The sequence below is a fragment of the Hyperolius riggenbachi genome, chromosome 5 (assembly GCF_040937935.1).
Source record: "Hyperolius riggenbachi isolate aHypRig1 chromosome 5, aHypRig1.pri, whole genome shotgun sequence".
Classification (NCBI taxonomy): domain Eukaryota; kingdom Metazoa; phylum Chordata; class Amphibia; order Anura; family Hyperoliidae; genus Hyperolius; species Hyperolius riggenbachi.
The window spans coordinates 304,820,710-304,842,409 of record NC_090650.1 but is presented as its reverse complement, the minus strand read 5'-3'; the positions used below and the strand labels follow the sequence as shown (position 1 = coordinate 304,842,409).

The window sequence follows — 21,700 nt, the reverse complement described above, 5'->3', positions numbered from 1 at the left end:
TCCATCTTTTCATGTGCTATGCAAGAAAATGACATTTACAGAGAACAGTTTTCATTGGCATGGGCATTACTATGAAGGACTGTGTCGAGCACACAGAAACAATCTTCACTGGCTGTAATCCTGTGAATAAAATCTGTTAAGAATGACAGAAAGCAGAACTATAGCTTCAAATATGTGTAAATAACTCATCAGCTGTAGCTCTGTGTGCCTGATCCTGTGTTTCGCTCAGGGCTGGTGCACACCAAGAGCACTTCTGACCACTTTTAAAAGCGCTAGCGCTTTGAAAAGCACTTGGCTAATGTATTTGAATGGGATGGACCACATCAGAAGGATGCGATTTTCTGAGGCGGGTCCTGCAAAAGGCGGGTCCTGCAGCATTTCTGCGCTTTTCTGAGGCGATTCTGCCTCAATGTTAAATATAGGGAAGTGGAAAATTGCTCTGAAAAGCGCTAGAACAGAGCGATTTTCCAAGTGTTTTTGCTACAGAAGCTGTGTTCTCCCTAAAGCCTATTAGCTGGGCGATCCGCCCACCTGAAATTCCTCACCGCCTGGCTGCCAATCAGCCGCCATCCGCAGCAGAACTGCTTCTGCAAACAGCCCGCTGTCGCTCAAGGATGCTATACCCGCCCTCCTCCTCAATTCCTGTCTGTCAGTGGTAAGGAGGGAGGGACAGGGGAAGTACTGTATGAGGTTGTGTCATGTAGTTTAGAAGACTCTGCCTCTCACTACCCCCATTAGCCAGTCACATCAAAGCTTCACCAGCGTGGGGGGCATGCCCTGTTGCGCGAGTCAGCTAATGTGCTGCTGCTATCGATGCTCTAAGCCCGCTGGGTCTGTGTGTTCTCCTGGCTGTAAAAGCGGTGGGAGAGGGGAGAAAACGAGGATGCTTTCCCTAGGGGCTCCTTAGATTGATTTTATCATTGACATGCTGGACTTTTAGTTTTCAAAGCAAACATCAGAGAATTGCTGGACAGACAGCGGGTGAAGGACTCGGTCCCCTCAGGCTGTAAACCTCCTTCCCACGTGCAGGCACTGGTTATGATCTCAGTCCAAAAGGTCCATATCCACATAAAAATTAAACAGCGAGACATTACGTAACCATCATTTAATGGAGATTCATTATACAAGTAGCAGATGGCTTACGAACTGTGATGCTCACTTTTTTTTTTATTAACAAGAACGTTCTGTTGGATCACAACGGAAATGATCGTTCAAACGAAACAATAGTTTCCACTAAAGTCAATGGACTTTAGCAAAACTCTGTTTCATTTAAACGATTGCTTGCGTCCTGTTGGTCACATAACTCCGCTTCCAATGTTCAAAGATAGACCATGGAACGATTGTTCATGGTGGAATTCCGTGATCTATCTTTTCGTGGGTATTTTAGCCTTAAATTGCTACGACGCGTACACATTTCCAGCTGTAGCGGCTAATCACAGCTTTCAACATAGGTGCCTATGTTGGGACCCAAAATAAATTTGCCACGTCGATGTGACCCTCCCTTTCTACCCAGCATGACCTTTCTTCACCACCCGGCTACTTTTTCATGCCACCCGGCTGGAAAAAAAATTCTGCAGAGAACACTGTGTACTGTAACAAACAATAAAAACGGTACACTAAAGAGCTCCAAAAGTCGCTAGGCATGATTAGAAAATTGCTAGGCACATGCCTAGAATCGCTCTGAAAAATCACTGTAAAAAAAAGGCGCTGAGCGTTTGCAATATCGCTAGCTACGCTTGGTGTGCACTGGCCCACGCTCTGCCTAGCAGTGTAAAGTAAACAGTTTACAGACAGGAAGAGCTCATTCTGAACAGGAGGGGGGGGGGGGGGGGGAGCATTCAAGAACAGGAATAAAGTACAGGTCCTTCTCTTCAGATCCTTTATCTATAGCTGACAAATCTCTCAGTTATTCTCATATGATCTGCGAGAAAGCAGTGTGTGGGCAGGGCAAGAACAACCAGTAAGGCTTTGTCACATCTAATAATAATTGGCCCAGCTACAGACCTGCACCGTGCCTTCTTCTACCTATTGCCCAATGAAGAGAGGTCATACCTGTGAAATGTGTTGCATTTTCCCCTGGAGTATGTAAATAAATGTATTGTGCTGAACTTTGTTGGCATATCTAGCGTCTGTTTTGTTGGGGGGGGGGAGGAGCCTCTGTATCCGTTACATTGTTCACATCTAAAATTGAGATCAACAGCGTTTAATGATTTTGTTTTCCCCCTCCCGACGCTTACCTTCTCACTACAATTTGTTGTACAGCACTTTGCAAAGCGCTTTTGCAGAGCGATTTGTTTTTCGAATTCAATCGCCACAAAAAGTGATTTGTGAGCGTTTCACGCTTTTCCTATACCTTCCATTGTAGAAAATTCACCCTAAAAATGGTACATGCAGCGCTTTGCTGAGCAGAAAGCTGACAAAACACTCAGATATGAACTATCCCATAAGGATTCATTGCACTAGCAATTTTAGGGCTTTTTTTTTTTTTTTTTTTTTTTTTTTTTTTTTAAATCGCTGGCGCTCAAAAACAAACCAACTGCAAAACGCCCTAGGTGTGAACGAGCCCTAAATCATTCCTCTGTGAATAGTGACAGAAGTGAAACCTATCTACATGTTACAGCTCTAGCCTGACGCCGACACAAACTGTTACAAACAGCTTATAAACAAAGCATTTTTTTCCACACTGGCTGTGATGAGACCTCTGAAAACTTTCTAGTGTTGCTGGCTAAAAGCTGTATAGGTATGTGGGGTTTACAGAAAGACAGTTTGACAATTTTTCTGTGATGTTAAACTAAAGTTTAGCAACAAACTAAACTTCACACAGACATCCCTCCATTAAATACAGTGTCCTCCCCATGTTCGGCTAATTTTGAGTACTTGGCTGGCATCAGCTCTCATTAGTTTTTTTTTTCTTTGCGAAAATGTAATAAAAATTCTGTATAAAAAAATAAATAAAAAAAGAACTACCGTATTAGCACCCCATTGGCCATCCCTTCTGCTTATGCATAGAAGCTGCTAAAACACAATTGATTTTCCATTGTCCGCAATCTGTGTTAACTGCGCCTATATGCCTTGTGTACAGCGGACTGTTATAATGTGTACTCTACATATACTTTGTTTCATATTATGGAGTTAAAGGGACCCTGAGGAGGTGATAAAAACAGGATTTACACTTCCCTGTGGCAAACTCCAACCCACCATAGGCCGCGATGTCCCCTGGCATCCTCCTGGCTCCTTCCCTGGTCCCGGCTCAGGTTACAGGACGACTTCGGCCTGAAGTCGTCAGGTCTGCTTCCGTGTATTGTGCCCATTATGCCGTCCAGCATGAGTCCTGATCATGCGTGGTTCAATCTCAGAGAACTGCGCATTCATAGGACTCTCACACCGGCTGGCGTGATGACGCATAGCAAGCCAGCGTACTGGCGCTATACACAGAAACTGGAAGCTGACCTGGCGCCTTCAGGCTGAAGTTGTCCTGTAACCGGAGCCGGGACCAGGAAAGGATCCAGGACGACGCCGGGGGACCTCGCAGCAAACGGTGGGCTGGAGGAAGCCCCAGGTAAGTGTAAAATTTGTTTACTTACCTTCTCAGAGTCTCTTTAAAAGTAAAAACCACCAGGAAACAGAGTAAGACGACCATTACCTCAGGAGGGGGAATTCTCTGGATTCCAATGAGGTTTCCTCCATCCTCCTCTGTTCCTGCATTCCAGTGCCGCCAGCAGCTGAAAATCCTGCCAGGCTTCAGGATCATAACAATCCTGTGTGAGCTTCGCACAGGCGCAGTAGCGGCTTTCTTTTGGGCTCAGGCGGAAATAGTCAAGCCCTAACAGACCCCCTCTACTGTGCAGGCACTGCACTCCTGCACAGCATCTGACTGGGCTCAGTTATTTGCACCCGAGCCTGAACGAAAGCAACTACTGCGCCTGTGCGAGGGTCACACAGGATTGTTATGACCCTGGAGTCCAGCACCGCCAACAAGCTTGTCGGCAGACATTTGTCGGCTGACAACGCTGGAACAGAGGAGGACGGGAGAAGCCTTAATAGTATTCCAGAGGCTTCCCCCTCCCACGGTATGAACTCCCCAGGGGCTCTTATTTCTTAAGGTACCCCATAGACCTAACAATTATGGGCAAATTCGACCAAAGACAAATTTATCTCTAATCGAATCCGATTAGAGATATTATTTGTCTTTTTGTAGATTCTGCCCATATACTACAGGCCAATTTCCGTCCGATTTCAGCATTAAATCTTCAGGGAATCGGCGCTGAGTCCGCACCACCACTACCCCCAATGTATAAATGTCCCCCTCCCACCCCCCCCCCCCCCCCCCAGCGTGTGCATTTATAAGCTACCTGTCCAGTAGCAGCCTCCGTGCGGTGTCCGTAACCTATGGGCAGCTCTCCGTATACACTACTGGCGCATAATGTCTGACGCCAGATGCTATGCGCCAGTGGCGTGTATGGAGAGCCGCCTGGAGGTTACAGACACATACGGAGGCTGCAACAGGACAGGTAATGTATAAATGCACACATGGGCACATTTATACATTGCGGCGGGGATTTCGTGGCCTCGTCAATTGTTTCAGAAATCACCGCTGTTCCGCCACACACCCGACCAACCAACTTCGGCCCGACATCTTGTGGCATGCGCTATCGACCATGCAACCAATTTCCGTCCCCAAATTGGTCGCTTTGTCGGTCGGGCATGCACTTAGCAGCACCAATTTTCATCCAATTCGATAATAAACGAATTGGGTGGTCGATTGGCCGCCAGGTCGCCTGATGTATAGTCACCTTTACAGTGTCTCCGAGACCAACAAAACACACAGAGCTGAAATATCTATTTGGGTGCCTCTTGCCTTTATGCAGGACTGAACATGTTTAACAGATTGTAATCTGGATTAAAGTGGATATGTCTTCCTGTTGTGTTCAGAACAATCTCCAAAGGATATGTTCTTATTGTTGCTAAGGAAAAAAATAAAAAACGGTCATTTGATCCCCATTAGCCACTGAGCTTTCTGAGACTGGAAAACACTAGTTTGCTAATGATGTCATGCAAAAAGCAGCTAAACACTTTTTCATAACACTGTCGCATTGAATTGCGGCTGTACTGATACGCCTCCATTCAAGTAAGCCAAGTCATTTATTGACTTTAGCGCTCAGAGATTCATTCCTTACTGGAACATCACAGAGACACTAATGATTCACTAATCAGCTGTTTTCTATGGGCTTACAGTAAGCTCAATATAAACCTTCTCCTGATAAATAAAATTGACTTCCTAACCAAATAATTCAAGGACAAAGCCCACAGGAGTTCCAAGTCAAATCTTCGCCACATGTAAAGGCTTTTGTTTAATGCTGGAAATACACCATACAATTTAGATTTACCTGCCAGATAGATAAAGTTCAACATGTTGGAAATGTATCTATCTTACCATCTATCTGCCTGGTCGGCAGGCATTGTTCTACTCAGCAGGAGATAACGGAAGACAATGCACCAGAGAATGACCATTCTCTATAGAAAATCTAATTATGCATTCTAACAGAAAATCTAACAGAAAATCGTATGGTGTATTCCCAGCAGAATGCCTAAAGCCTCATCTACACGCGTAGATGACGCTCCAATGTGTATTATCAATCGAGCCACTGATGCGGCTCGATTGATAAGATCCGACAGGTCGGATCTCGCCACCGCAGATTCCCTGCTCGTTCCCCACGAGGGGACAATGGCAGGGAATCGAGCGGAAGATTAGCGGCGCCGGCGGGGACGAGCGGGGGATCGAATCCGACGCACGCGCAGGTATGCGGTGGGTACGCGCGGGAATGCGGGAAAGACGATCCGGCGGCTAATCGAGCCGCCGGATCGCCTCGTGTAGACGAGGCTTAAAGCCCCATCTACACGATACAATACTTTGTGCGATTCGATTAAGATTAGACATGTCCGATCGGGATTCGATTCGATTGAATGCGATTTGCCATGGTTTTGCAATGGCATAATGAATTGAATAGAATCCTGATTGGACATGTCGAATTTAATCAGATCGTAAATAGAATCGTAATCGAATCGCACAAAGAATCGTATCGTGTAGATTGGGCTTTATACACACCATACAATTTTCTGTTAGATTTTTCTGTTAGATGTTCTGTAAGATTTTCTGTAATTAGATTATTTTCTGTAAAGTACTGGTGGAGACTGGTCATTATCTCTGCTGCATTGTCTTCTGGTTATCGCCTGCCGAGTAGAACAATGCTTAATTACTAGGCAGATAGATGGTTAGAGATATAATTTCCAACATGTTGGAAATTATCTATCTGGCAGGTACATCTAACAGAAAATCTTACAGAAAATTGTATGGTGTGTACTAGGCATAAGACATAGAAATCCTTTGCAATCGCAAGCTGCTTGCTAATCATACAGCATTGTAAAGGGGCCCATACACCTAACGATTTTCCCGCCGATATACAGCAGATTCGATCACTGTGATTGAATCTGCTGTAAAATCGTTGCGCAAACGATTGATTTCCGTCCGAAATCAATTGTTCCCATCCATTCCTGTCGAGTGCGGAAGATTTTTCTCGATCGCCGGGTCATGAGTGCGTCGATAGCGACATTCGAATGCCCGACGCAATACATTACCTGATCCGGCCGGCGCGTATCCCCACTGTCAACGCTGCTCCGTCTCCACGCTGGGCTCCGATTCAAGCAGGCTTCCCTTCTTCCTGTCCCGGCAGGAAGTTTAAACAGTAGAGCGCCCTCTACTGTTTTAACTTCCCCGGACAGAAAGAAGTGAAGCCAGCCAGAACCCGGAGCTCGGCGGAGAAGAAGACAGCGGTGACACGAGCCAGCGGATCAGGTATTGTATGCAGGGGGGGCGGGGGAGAGCGGCAGCAGCACCACCACAGATTGTGATCGGTTTCATGCTGAAATCGATTCACGATCTGTTTGCAGTAAAGGCAGCCATACGATCCCTCTCTGATCAAATTTGATCAGAAAGGTATCTGTTGGTTGAATCTGATGGCAAATCGACCAGTGTATGGCCACCTTAAGAGATTTGTGAGATTCATGTGCAAGGGTTAACATTTCTCCATGTTACAATATCACAATTGTCGGTGATAAACCCCCCAAAGATCATATTTATTCATGGAGTGAGAAGCAGCCAGCTATCAAAAGGCTAGTGCCCACTAGAGATAGTTAAGGACATTCAATCATTTCAGCTTGTGTGAAACATAAAGAGGCACTGTAATGTCATATAGGAAAATGCAGTAAATTATTCCGGAAATGGACACGCGGATAATGAATGGACTCTCATTGGGCAGCCAAGTCAACTGTGGAATTTGGAAGAAGTGTGCTGCCAGGGAGCAGGGCTAAACCAATATAGTATGCCGACATGTAGGTCACCAGGAGAAAAAAAAAAAAAGGGGGCAAGTATTACATTTTCCATTATTGCTGTATACTGAATGTAGCCCTGCCCTCCCAGTTATATTTAGTCTAGGCTGATTAGCTATGCGGAACTCTAACCCCGAGGATTCCGGGAGACCAGGTATATTTTGTACAAGCTTCGGAACGTTCAGCGACCAAAACTTTTGCAGAGATCACCTGACAAAGCTAAAGATGTATCTGCCTGTGATAAACTTCAGAATGTAAATCAGGGAGATGAAAACTATTACCATGGGCAAAAACTGACTAAATTTATTAATATTGTAGAACGTTTTTTTATTAAATCATGTTATTTTCACTACAGCTCCTTTGTAATGCAGTGTAGTGTATGATAATAGATAAAGAGAATCTGAAATGGATAAAAAGTCTGAAAAGGCAGCGGCAAAAAACTAAACCTGCGTCCCAGGTATTTATGTAGTAAGAATCAGCCAACTGGACAGCTGTCACCATCTCTAGTCGTGGATATTGGTGACAGGATTAATGGGCGGCTAGTGACAACAAATGGGAGCAGATTGGTGTACTGGTATATGTAGTTATATAGAGAAATGCGGTGAGAAACAAACTATAATAAACAAATTGTTTACCGTGGGTTTAATTAGCAAACAATGACGTCCACAGCTTTGCTCTGGCGTGCTGCCAGCAGAGTGACTAGTGGGTGCATCAGTCTGCTCTGTTGTGCAGCCAACTACACATGCAGAAAGAGGCGTTACTCGGGAGTTACTAGGTAGTCAGTACTTTCACAATAAACAATGAAACATACTAGAATAATTGCTTTCTGTGCCAGTAAATAGAATTCTTCAGGGTAACTGCCTTGGACACTCCCATTGGCATGAGGTGAATGCTACATTTCCTGGAAGGGAGGATTATTCTAGACAATGACCTGCCCAGACAATACTGGTACGGATTTCCTTCCATCAAGGTAGAATAGAAAAAAAAAAAATCTCTAGGCCCCCATCCTGCCTGATGAACAAAAATTCATTTGTTTTCTTTGAGGGGTTCGCGGCTAATGGATACGAACAATCTTCCTTTCTTTTTGCTCATAGGAAGAAACCACTTTTGGCAGTGTTCCTGAATCTTTAAAATGGCACTAATTAGACTCTTTCCCTGAAAATATTGGTAGGAATAAAAAGGTTTTTCCCCCCTCTATTTCACGGAAGTACCCAGGAGAGATTCTGACCTAAAAACAATGTCTATTATAAAAATAATGCCATAGGATTTGCTATTAGAAGGATGAAAAGAAGAAAAAAAACTTTTTCTATTGCATTCATGCTTAACCCATTCGCGTTCCGTCGTTTTCACTTGAGAAATGTTCACCTCCCATTCATTAGCCTATAACTTTATCACTACTTATCACAATGAACTGATCTAGATCTTGTTTTTTCCGCCACCAATTAGGCTTTCTTTGGGGGGGGGGGGGGGTACATTTTGCTAAGAGCCACTTTACTGTAAATGCATTTTAACAGGAAGAATAAGAAAAAAAACGGAAAAAATCATTTCTCAGTTTTCAGCCATTATAGTTTATAAAATAATACATGCCTCCATAATTAAAACTCACGTATTGTATTTGCCCATATGTCCCGGTTATTACACCGTTAAAATTATGTCCCTATCACAATGTATGGCGACAATATTTTATTTGGAAATAAAAAAGGTGCATTTTTTCTGTTTTGCATCTATCACTATTTACAAGTTTAAAATTAAAAAAAAGATAGAAATATTTCATCTTTACATTGATATTTAAAAAGTTTAGACCCTTAGGTAAATATTTAAATTTTTTTTTTTTTTTTTAAATCAAACATTTTATTCGGGTATTTTTGGGAGGGTGGGATGTAAACTATAGTTTTATAATGCAATTGTGTTTTTAATTTTTTTTACTTTTAGTTGTAGTTTTACTTTTTGGCCACAAGATGGCGGCCATGAGTTTGTTTACATGACTTCACTCTAAGCATAACACACGCTTAGAGTGACGCAGGGGGGAGGCAACGGCCAGAAAAAGCACAGCTTCCGAGAGAAGCTGTCGCTTTTTCAGCGGGGGAGAGGAATCAGTGATCGGGCACCATAGCCCGATACATTGATTCCGTGGCTACCGAATCCGCGTCTGGGAGTGCGCGTGCACGCGAGCGATCGGCCGCGGGAGCCCGCATGGTTTCTACGTCCAGGAACCAAAATAGATTAAGGTGGTAACACACAATACAATAAAATGATCCGATCTTACGGCAATTCGATAAAAACGATCGGATCTCCCGGGGGAAAAAAAATTCAAAAGCTTTTTTTCATTCGACTAAAAAATTCGGTCAGATTTCCCGCTTTCTTCGATTTTTATTGATCCGGAATGCCAAATATTTTTCTTTAATCTTTCTAAAGATTGTATGGTGTGTGTTAGATTGCCAATTTATTAATATGCACCCTAGCAATTTTGTCAGAGTATCCAATCATTTCTATAATTGGGGAAAAATTTAACGTAGGTGTGTGGTACATTGGTCATATTTTTGAAATGTTACAGTGAGAAAAATTGATTGCAATTCTTTAAATTGAACAGATATGTAAAAAATTGTATGGTGTGTGGCGACCTTTAAAGTGAACCCAAGCTGAATATAAATGAATGAAACAAACAATTGGATCTGTCTTCTTACGCCCCCAAAATGATTTATTTATTTTTTAGACATCTCATGTTTTTATTTTATAGTGTAACATTTACATATTGAACATTGAACATTGAATGTTTTATTGTCTCTGCTCATTGACAGTGTATTGAGAGTCCTAGAGTTAAAAGAATGATTTACTTTTTTTTTTTTTATCTCCCTCTGCTCTCAGGCTCTCAGTTGTATTCTGCCAGGAAAACTTTTATGGCTGTAGTTTTCTTATCAGTGAAGCTTACGATATTCCCAGCAAGACACCGACAAGAGAGAAGCAGTAAGTTACTTCCATGCCTGAAAATGTAATGCTTTCAAGGCAGCAATATAAAATAAAAACAGCCTAGTTATTAATGTCTTGCACTGTACATACACACTTATCTCAAGTCAAATGTTGCCTCAGGTACACTTAAAAGTGCTTTATAAACTGAAAATGAAGTTGAAAATTATGTTCTGAACACAAACCCTGTTTTTCTACCATAATTTGTTCAATCTCAAAACGAACATCAATTCTGGTTTCTTCAAGAACAACTGCAGTGAGATGTATATGGAGGATGCCATATTTATTTCCTTTTAAGCAATACCAGTTACCTGGCTATCCTACTGATCCTCTGCCTCTAATACTTTTAGCTATAAACCCCAAACAAGCATGCAGAAAATCAGCTCCCCCCAAGTGTGGCTAATATAACCACCTTCTCTTGCCCTAACAAATGTGGTGCCATTCCATTCCCTAGTAAGAACTGTGGCTATCATTACACCAACTTAAAGGACAACTGAAACAAGAGGAATTTGGAGGCTGCCATATTTATGTTCTTGTAAAGGAAAACTGAAGAGAAGTATATGGTGGCTGCCATAATTTCCTTCCTTCTAAGCAATAGTAGCTGCCTGGCTGTCCTGCTGATCCTCTGCCTCTAATAATTTCAGCCACAGACCCTGGACAAGCATACAGCAGATAGGGTGTTTCTGACATTGTCAGATCTGACAAGATTAGCCACATGCTAGTTTCTGGTGTGATTCAGACACTACTACAGCCAAATAGGCCAGTAGTGCGGCCAGGCAACTGGTATAGCTTAAAAAGGAAATACATATGGCAGTCTCCATATACTTCTCACTACAGTTGTACTTTCAGGCCTAAAATACCTGATGGAAGATGTCAGCCTAACTGCAAAGAATTTATAGGATACCCAAAGTGACATGATGAGATAGACAGGTGTATGTACAGTGCCTAGCACACAAATAACTATGCTGTGTTCCTTTTTTTCTTTCTCTGTCAGAAATAGTTAAATATCAGGTATGTAAGTGGCTGACTCCGTCCTGATTTAGACAGGAAGTGACTACAGTGTCACCCTCACTGATAAGAAATTCCAACTATAAAACACTTTCCCAGCAGAAAATGGCTTCTGAGAGCAAGAAGAGATAAAAAGGGGAATTTCTCATCAGTGGGGTCACACTGTAGTACAGTGCCTAGCACACAATTACCAATGTCTTCTGACCAAGAGAAAGACGTTAGATTCTATTATGCACTTGAATTTGCCAACTCAACATAAAAGGTTTTTGAGAAGTTTAATAAAGTGGATATTCAGCCTAAAAAAAAAAATTGCAGGTCTCCTCCTGTAAGACAAAGTTATAATTATTCCCCATAGCCCCCAAATCAGCCTGCTTCCAGCACATAGCCCTAAAAATGCAATCTGCTTTCCCTATATCAATATACAGTAGAGAAAGCAGATGGCTCTTTTTCAGGGGGCAGGACTATACCCAAGAAGCAAGCCAATTAGGGTGCTTCAGGACCAGGGCTGTGGAGTTGGAGCTATTTTGGATACCTGGAGTCGGTGGTTTCATAAACTGAGGAGTCAGAGTCAGATTATTTTTGTAACAAATCCACAGCCCTGGTAAGTATTAGAGCAAGGAGTCTGAGTTATTTTGGGTACCCGGAGTCAGATTTGGAGTCCGGTCGGTGGGCAAATGATTTTTGTACCAACTCCACAACCCTGTTCAGGATGACTTCAGGGGACAAGACACCAAAAGCAATTATAACTTACCCTTACAGGAGACCTGAAATGTAATGTTTTAGGCTGGATATCTGCTTTAAAGAACAACTTAAGTGAAAAGAACATGCAGGCTTCCATATTTATTTCCTTTTAGACAATACCAGTTGCCTGGCAGCCCTGCTGATATATCTGACTGCAGTAGTGTCTGAGTCACCCCAGAAACAAGCATGCAGCTAATCTGATCAGATCTGATAATAATGTCAAAAACACCTGATCTGTTGCATGCAGAGGCAGATGATCAACAGGGCTGCCAGGCAACTGGTATTGTTTATAAAGAAATAAATATGGCAGCCCCCATATCCCTCACTTTAGTTGTCCTTTAAAAGAAAGTATTTAAACCAAAAGACTAAAGGGCAAAAAAAAAAAAAAGTACTTACATGGATTAACATCTCTGTATCTGTTTCTGTTTTTATTCTCCTGATTCTTTGCTATCTTGTTGGCGAACATGGGTGATTTAGATCGAATGTCCTAAGAAAAATACAATAATATATTTAGGAAAGACAGTACAAAGAATAAAATGTAAAAAAAAAAAATAAAAAAAATATTGCGATTATCTATTGAATTTAACAGTGGATTGTACCTCAAAACTGCACTGAGCTCTAAATTATGAATGTAGGATAATTTAACTAGGGGTGAAGCCAATTAAGAAATTGAAGGGAATTCAAGAGCTTTGATGCAAAAATAATCCAGCAGTACTACAGTATAGATCAGCATTCTCGGCAAAAGACGGGCAAAATGAATAAAAAAATAAAACCCTTCCCCCTGGTGACTAATCATGCTTCTTTACAAATAGATGAGAAACATTCAGAAATAGCCCAGGATTGATTATACAGGGTTCTTTCTTAAAATAACATCTGCAATGTGTAGAGAGATGAAGGAAATATGTATATTTTGCGTGTGCTGACCTCTTCCCAGGCAAAGTTCAGCTTTCTTCCCAGAACAATCTTACAGATGATCAAATTACTACAACTTTCCAGAAACAACAAATTAAGGCACATCTCATACGAGCCAACGGCAGCAAATACAGTCCTTTAAAAAAGACACAGGGGCACCGTGTACTGGAACAAAACCCAGGATTTCAAAGAGGGGTTTCTGTGGTTTCTCCCCCCACTCTTTTCACTGTCCGCAATTTCAGTGCATGCCTAAATATACATTAAAGAGAATCTGTATTGTTAAAATCGCACAAAAGTAAACATACCAGTGCGTTAGGGGACATCTCCTATTACTCTCTGTCACAATTTCGCCGCTCCCCGCCGCATTAAAAGTGGTTAAAAACAGTTTTAAAAAAAGTTTGTTTATAAACAAACAAAATGGTCACCAAAACAGGAAGTAGGTTGATGTACAGTATGTCCACACATAGAAAATACATCCATACACAAGCAGGCTGTATACAGCCTTCCTTTTGAATCTCAAGAGATCATTTGTGTGTTTCTTTCCCCCTGCATCTCTCATGCACTGAAGTTTCAGGCTGCTCTTTTCTTCCTGCAAACAGCTTTGCCCTTGTCTGTAATTCCTCACTATGTGAAAGCCCAGCCAGCTCAGAGGACGATTTATCCAGCTTGTAAAAGATAAGTGAGAAGAGATAAGCTGCTCTAATCTAAATAACACACAGGCAGTGTGCAGAGAGGGGCCTGGAAGGGGAGTTCATAGCAGAACCACAACACTGAAGAACTTGGCAGCCTTCCAGACACAGGCTGACAAGTCTGACAAGAGAGAGATAAGTTGATTTATTACAGAGACTGTGATAGTAGAACGTGCTGCAGTAAGCCAGGACACATTAGAATAGCTTTTGGAACTTGTAGGATGATAAAAAACAGGATGCAATTTTTGTTACGGAGTCTCTTTAATATTACAAACTGCTTCAGATTCCTAAACACCCAAAATGTTCTAACAACATCTGACAGTAAAGGAAGAGATGTGTGTTTACCATGGCAATGATAATTATGTACAGTAAAAAAAATACTGCCAATGTGAAAAGAAACTGAAATTACCACAAAAATAACTAAAGCAAGGTCACCACATGCTCAACCACTCAACCATATCTAAAAGCAAACTACAGTAAACATTAAAAGTCACAAAAAAAATTTCCTTTTCTCATCGCCAAGCTCACCATAACTAAATGATGCGTTTTCTTCAGTTAATGGGGGTCACAGTCTTGCAGATATAGATATGCTGGTACGGTCTTAGTGGAAGAAATGAAATTGGGCAAACTCAAGAATTTGTAACAAATTCAACAATGGCCCGACTTTGATAGCTGGACAGCTGGGTCAGAGCACCCCCTGAAATGGTAGGATTTGTTGGGCATTCTCGATATACAGTAGTTAATGAGAGGGACATGGGCGCCCAAGGCTCAATGAAGCATGTAGGGATTGAAGGCTAGCTTGCCTGATTCAACCCCACAATGCTTTGCAGCCTGCTGTCTGTAGGACCGCAAAGCTGACCAAATGCCTGGCAGACCCCTGCCCAGCGCTTAAAGGGATACTTAAGTCAAAAATAAAAAATGATTTTTACTCCCCTGGGGCATCCCTCAGCCCCCTGAAGCTGTATGGTGCCCTCGCAGCCTCGCTCCGATCCTCCTGTCCCCAGAGCAGTTTTTTATATTTTGTTACGGTACAGCTGTAAATGAACAGCTACGGTAACAAATACACTTGGAAAACCGCTCTGATCTAGTGCGTTTCAGAGCAGTTTTCCACTTTCCTATACTTAAAGAAAACCCCAGGTGGGTTTGTGACATCAATATCAGGCCACAGAGGCACATTCTGCATACATTGCCCAGCCTCTGTGTCCTTACAGTGTACCCCATTATAAAAACCGACAGGCTAGCGACACACAGATTGTCAGTCGGCTGTTTACCTTTTGGCTGCCAATCAGCACCGCTTCCAATCTCCTCTATAGAGCGGCTCCCTGCCTCTGTTCCTTCCCTCCCCGCCTCTGTAAGCCAATTAGAGGAAGCTTACGGAGGTGGGGAGGGAAGGGACAGAGGCGGGGAGCCACGCTATACAGGAGGCGGGGGAGCGGCAGTGAGTGGCAGCCAAAAGGTAGACAGCCAACTAGCGACAATCAGCTTTTCGCTAGCCTGGCGGTTTTTATAATGGGGGACAACAGAGCACGGGGGAGACTGGGGGCACACTGTAAGAACACAGAGGCTGGGCAATGTATGCAGAATGTGCCTCTGTGACCTGATATTGATGTCACAAACCCATCTCGGATTCTCTTTAACATTGAGGCAGAATTGCCTCAGAAATCAGCAAAAATGCTGCAGGACCTGAGTTTGCGTTTGGGGAAAAAACGAATTGCTCTGGTGTGCACCACCCCATTGCAATACATAGCAAAGCAGTTTTCCTACCGCGTTTTATAAAACGCTCAGAGCAGCTCTTGGTGTGCACCAGCCCTTAGTCCCAGAAACCATGGGACATCATGGCCTTGATGGTGCCGTGTTGGAACAATAGGCCCACACAATAGCCAGGTAGGAGGTGGGCATGGAAATGTGGTGCTGGAGAATTGTAGATAATCAAGACCTGCAGCTGCTTCTTCAATTCATACAATTTAGTTTCATACCACTTTAAAATGAAAATAAACCAACCAACCAACATAAGTAAAAACAAAACAAAAACATCCTAACTACTAGAGATAATCAAAGAGATGAACATTTATGCAAACGTATGCAGTTAGAAAATGGAAAAATCAATTTAAACCCAGGTTTCAATTGATTGGTCCTTTAAGCTGCATATATTTGCATAATATCAGAAGTATTTGCATCTCATTGATCATCCCTAAGAACTACTCTGGTCCATAAGGTAAAAAAACTTCTAGGTGTGTCATAATTAAAGTGCTTGGTGGAATTGGCCTTCTTAAAGCAGAAGGAAATTTGCAATAATTCAGCTATAAGTAAAAATTTGTGGTTACCCACAATGCACTACTAAATATGCAAATTATCCTTTTTCGCCCCTGTAAGCAAGGCAAGCACCCAGAACTGCTGGTGTATAGCAAGCCTATAGCTTTAAACATTACACAGCCACACCAACCCCACATGTAGACACCCTAATTAGGACTTTTGGCCCTCATCAGTACATGGTAGGGATTGATATGGCTGTATGAGATAGGGCTTGGACCAGTAAAACACCGTAAACACGCAGCTCATGGTGACCCAAACCACTAGGAATGTATAGAGGGATAAAAGAGACCAAAAAGCCCTCCTACTAATAAGCAATGCTTGGTGTGCCTTCTTAAAACAGAAGGAAATTTGCAATAATTCAGCTATAAGTGCTAACTGTATAAGGTTTATAACACGGACAAACAAGGAGAGGAAAACCTTGAAGTATCAGCACAACAGATGGTGCAGGATGAGGAAGTCATTTTCCTTATTTTTATGACATTTTACAGGAAAAGTAAAGGAAAATACTTAATAATCCTCTGTGCAGAGCTATTTCAGCACTTACCCAACACTATTATGTGCTTCTGTCTTACTGATGAGAAACAAGGGTGGGCATTGCTATCACTCCCTCAAGCCATTGTACTATGATGTGAAAGCAGATTTCAACAGAGAATCTTCCCACTGTGGAAACTGTCCAGTAAGCAACATCGCAAACAGTAAGGCTCCATTTCCACCAGGGGCAAATAGCTCTGTTTTACCGCACACAAAAAAGAAACAAATAACAGCCTATGAAAACCAATCCCTTCTGTCACATTTATTCACAAATCACGTCTAAATCCCAATCGCCATGCATTGGCACAGCAGGGGGATTTGGTTTTTGGGGACATGGATGTTGCACTTTATTTTGGAGTACCCAATAAACGTTTTTTGACTGAAAATCTACAGTCGTGTGTTCTGCTTGGAGGTGGTAAGTCCACCACTGCCTCCTCTATTACCAAATTGGTTTTTAAGCTCATTTAGTCCCGTTTATTCATTTGGCGCCTCTGTTATCTTATTGCTACATTGAGTCCACCCTAGGTGGAGGGCTGTACCCACTTCCTTCTACTACAGAGAACGACTTCTTAACCCTGAGTGGGGTCAGGACAATCTCCCCACCTGCCTTGACAGTGGTTGCCTAATGGTAACCCTGGTTTGTGAGTATTACTATAAATCTTCCATTACCAGTACATACTATACTATATTGGGCTATTGGTGTTCTCTTCTTCACAGGGCCTTAAAGACATGACTTCTAATAGCGTACCTCAACAGTTGAGAGAATTTTCAAATGCAATTTAAGTTTGTGAACATGGGCAATTATGTTGCATTGACGTTTATAAAGCATAATAATGTTATTATGCTTGCTACTTTGCTAACAAAGTATTCTTTATTCGGTCTCTCATTCAGTCCACAGCACCTAAGACTTATTCAACTCCTGGAAATAGTGGCAAAAACAACCTAACACCCTGGACTGACTTCAAAAGTATTAGTGAGTTAGAGATCTCAGACATCCTCCGTCGCCTCCGCCAGACAACCTGCGACCTGGACCCTGGACCAACTAAACATATGCTGAAATGCCCTGACCTGCTTGGTCCAGCATTTCACAAAATAGTAAATTGCTCTCTGCAAGCAGGGAGGTTTCCTACCTCTCTAAAAGAAGGAATCATCAAGCCCCTTCTTAAAAAATCTTCCATAGATCCAGATGCTATGAGCAGCTACAGACCTGTCTCCAACCTCCCCTTCTTAGGTAAAGTTATTGAAAAGGCTGTCTATCTGCAACTTGAAACCAGGCTGTCAGTAAACAACATTCTGGACCCTCTACAATCTGGCTTTAAAAAACACCAAAGCTGTGAAACAGCCCTCATCCAAGTCTGCAACAATCTGCTCATGGCAAGGGACAGAGGGGAATGCTCCATCCTAATCCTTTTGATACAGTTGACCATGAAATCCTGCTAAACTGACTGCAGGAGTACTGTGGCATCAGTGGATCAGTCCTCCAGTGGTTCAGATCATTCCTGACTGACAGAACACAGAGAGTATCCCTAGGTCCTATAAAGTCCAAACTTGCACCTCTACAATTCGGAGTGCCACAAGGATCAATCCTATCCCCTCTGCTGTTTGCAATCTACATGTTGCCACTTGGTACACTTATCCTACGTCATGGCCTGACGTACCACTGCTACGCCGATGACACACAGCTATACCTGTCCTTCAAACCTGGTGGAACAGACCCTACCCCACAAATAAACTCTTGCTTAGCTGAGCTACAGGCATGGATAAATGATAACTGGTTGAAACTGAATGCTGACAAAACTGAGGTCCTGTTTGTCCAAAGCCAGCACTCGCCATCAAAGCAGCTCTATCCTAAAGCAACACCAATCAGGATTGGGAATTCAGACATAAACAGCTCCAACCTTGTGCGCAGCCTTGGCGTACTAATCGATGGGGAATTGAGTTTCAGAAACCAAATTTCATCTGTAGTTAAATCTTCCTTCTTTCATCTGAAGAACATTGCAAAGATTAAACATCTGATTCCTATATCTAACGATGAATTTTTGATAGCCGTTGGGGCTCTAAAAGCAGGAAAGGCGGCGGGTCCAGATGGATTTTCTGTAGAATATTTTAAAAAATATAAAAACAACCTTATGCCACTTTTTGTAGCAGCATTTAATCATATTGGGCCTGATACTCCACTGCCTTCAGAAGCTAAATTAGCACATATCTCAGTCATCCTCAAACCCGGAAAAGACGCCTCTCTTAACACCAACTTTAGGCCAATCTCAATTAATGTAGATTTAAAAATCTTTGCCAAAATCCTAGCTACAAGGCTTATGGTGATTATCCCATAAGTAATCCATCTTGATCAGGTAGGCTTTGTCCCTGTGAGAGAAGCTAGAGACAATACTATTAAAACCCTGCTATTATCCAATTTTGCTAAAAGATCGCATATACCAGCCCTTTTATTATCAGTCAATGCGGAAAAGGCCTTTGACAGGCTTTCCTGGCGTTTTCTGATAAGTTCTCTAGAACAAATGCGTCTTTCTCCGGGTCTTAGGTTCTCTGATAGTATTTTCGCACTCTATGATAATCCATCAGCCCAACTCAGAATTAACGGTCTGCTCTCCGATCCTGTTACGATCCAAAATGGCACCCGCCAAGGCTGCCCGTTGTCCCCTCTGCTTTATATTCTTTCAATGGAGCATTTAGCCATAGCACTAAGGAATAATATGGACGTTCAGGGTATTAAGGTTGGTGATGTACAATATAAGCTCTCTATCTTTGCAGATGATCTCTTGTTATACCTTACCAACCTGTCTGTTTCTCTCCCAAATGCTTTAGTCGTTATGAAGGAATTTGGAGAGTATAGTAATTTTAAGATCAACGCCACCAAAAGTGAGATCCTTAATATCTCTATCAATGAATCAACCAGTGTTAGACTTCAAAAATCCTTTCCCTTCACGTGGAAAGAGGACTACATTACTTACTTGGGCTTAAAACTTACCAAAGATCACGCCAAATTATTCCAAGAAAATTTTCAATCACTTATGAATAAGTTTATAGTAGACTTAGAGATGGGAGGGTGCCTTACATTCATGGACAGGACATATAAACATTATAAAAATGAATCTTATGCCTCGATTGTTATACCCACTTCAGAAATTGCCTATACGTATTCCGGGGAAATTTTTTAAACAGGTAACTGCTTTATGGTCTGCATTTATATGGAAGGGCCGCCGACCTAGAATTGCTATTAAAACCCTATACAAACTAAAGGAAGAAGGAGGGCTAGCACTCCCCAACCCTAAACTTTACCAACTAGCTACCCATTTGACTAGAATCAAAGATTTGGAGATTGGGGTTAAACAATGGGTGCTTATAGAAAATGAACTCCTCCAGAAGGGCCTTAGGTCAGCGGTATGGATAAACAAAACAGCTAGGAAACCAATAGCCAGAAATTGGCCATCAATCACACGGATAACGTTATCTTTATGGGATAATCTTATCTGCCTTCATAGTGTCTACATATCTTAGCCCCATAACCCCAGTGTGGAATAATTACCTATTCCAACCAGGATTTAATCATTTTTTCATAATTAGACAAAGGCTAGGCTCTAATCTTAAAATTAAAAAAAACTTACTAACCACTGGATTCATACCTACCAGACAAGATTTGATGTCATTAGGAGGGTGTGATTCTCTTCCATTCTATGAATACTTTCAGCTATCTCATTTCCTTAGGCAATGTCTGAAGGGGGGGTATGAGACTAGAGATTTGACAGATTTTGAGACACAGATTTTTATTAATCCACCAGACAAGAAGGCCATATCCTTATACTATCAATTACTATTCGGGTTATCTATGATACTAGACCTCCATAGATCTCCAGATGGCATACCGAATTGGATAAAGAATTCCCTGATAAAGAATGGGACAAGGCATTTCTCTTCACCGCCAAGGCCTCTATTTCGGGTAGGGGTAAAGAAAATGCTTTCAAGATTCTGTCACGGTGGTACAAAACCCCAGAAGTCTTGCACAAAATATGCCCAGATATTACGCCACTTTGTTGGAGATGCCAAGTGGAAATTGGTACAATGGTACATATATGGCACTTCTGTGTGATGATTCGACCCTTCTGGTCTAAGATCTGTAAGATAGTTTTAGACTGTCTGGGGTACACATTAGATGATTCACCTGAGCCAATGCTACTACTGATGTTACCAACGCCAATTAAAAAAAAATATAAAAAAATCCCTACTGCATCATATTCTGACTGCGGCAAGGCTAGTCATACCTAAATTTTGGAAATCTACAAGTACTCCCACTATAAAAGACTGGGGAAAGGAAATGAGCTATATTAAACAAATGGAGGAGAAGTATGCTCAGGAGTCATCTAATAGACCCCTTTCACGTGCAAATTCCTGGCTTTTGTGGCACATATATCAAGAGTCGGAAGAAGGGAAATTGATGTTCCAATAACATATAAAAAAGGCAAAGGGCATCTTTGTAATCACCATCTCTATCTTGATGGGATATTGGATTTTGGGGAAAGATACATGAATAGGCATGAGCAAGAGATTTAAAGTTTTTTTTAAAAGCCTCTTTTGGTTTTTGTTTTAAGGTTCATTGAAAGACCCCTGATAATTAATCTGCCTTTATATCCAAGTTAATGGATAATTGATGCCTCTTTGAGGGATTTGGTAAGGAGCGGCAAAAGGGGAGGGGGGTTTGGGGATAGGGATGGGCCTAAAAAGGGAGGGGGGGAGAAAAGGGAACCAAAAGGAAATATTTTAAATCAATGACCTAAACATATAGTGTTTTCCTATCATCAAGGGGGTTAATATAGTATATTCTCATTGTTTTCTCCTTCTGATTTAAATATCCGAATGCACAGTTAAAATTAATACTAAGTAGAATTGCTATGATCAGTATGTATTCTCTTTGATGGATATTTGCTGTTCAACCTTTTCTCTGCAAAATACTGTACTGCTAACCGTCCCTTGTTATTAGTAATACTGTTGTAATACTATGTTCATTTGCTATTTGGTTCCAATAAAAACCTTTTTGAAATCAAAAAAACATCCGATTCCCCCAGAGGATCTTCCAACCCTAGTCCACGCCTTCATCACATCACGGCTGGACTACTGCAATGCCCTTTATGCTGGCCTCCCCA

The 21,700-nt window shown here is 42.0% G+C and overlaps 1 protein-coding gene across 1 annotated transcript in view; it reads right to left on the bottom strand.

Annotated features, from left to right (window-relative positions):
• Nucleotides 1-21,700, bottom strand: part of PTPN2 (protein tyrosine phosphatase non-receptor type 2) — a 119,566-nt gene that overhangs the window by 52,255 nt on the left and 45,611 nt on the right. Inside the window, exon 2 of the mRNA XM_068234699.1 lies at nt 12,496-12,586. Within this exon, the coding sequence (XP_068090800.1) occupies nt 12,496-12,586 (91 nt within the window). The remainder of the gene's footprint in view (nt 1-12,495; nt 12,587-21,700) is intronic.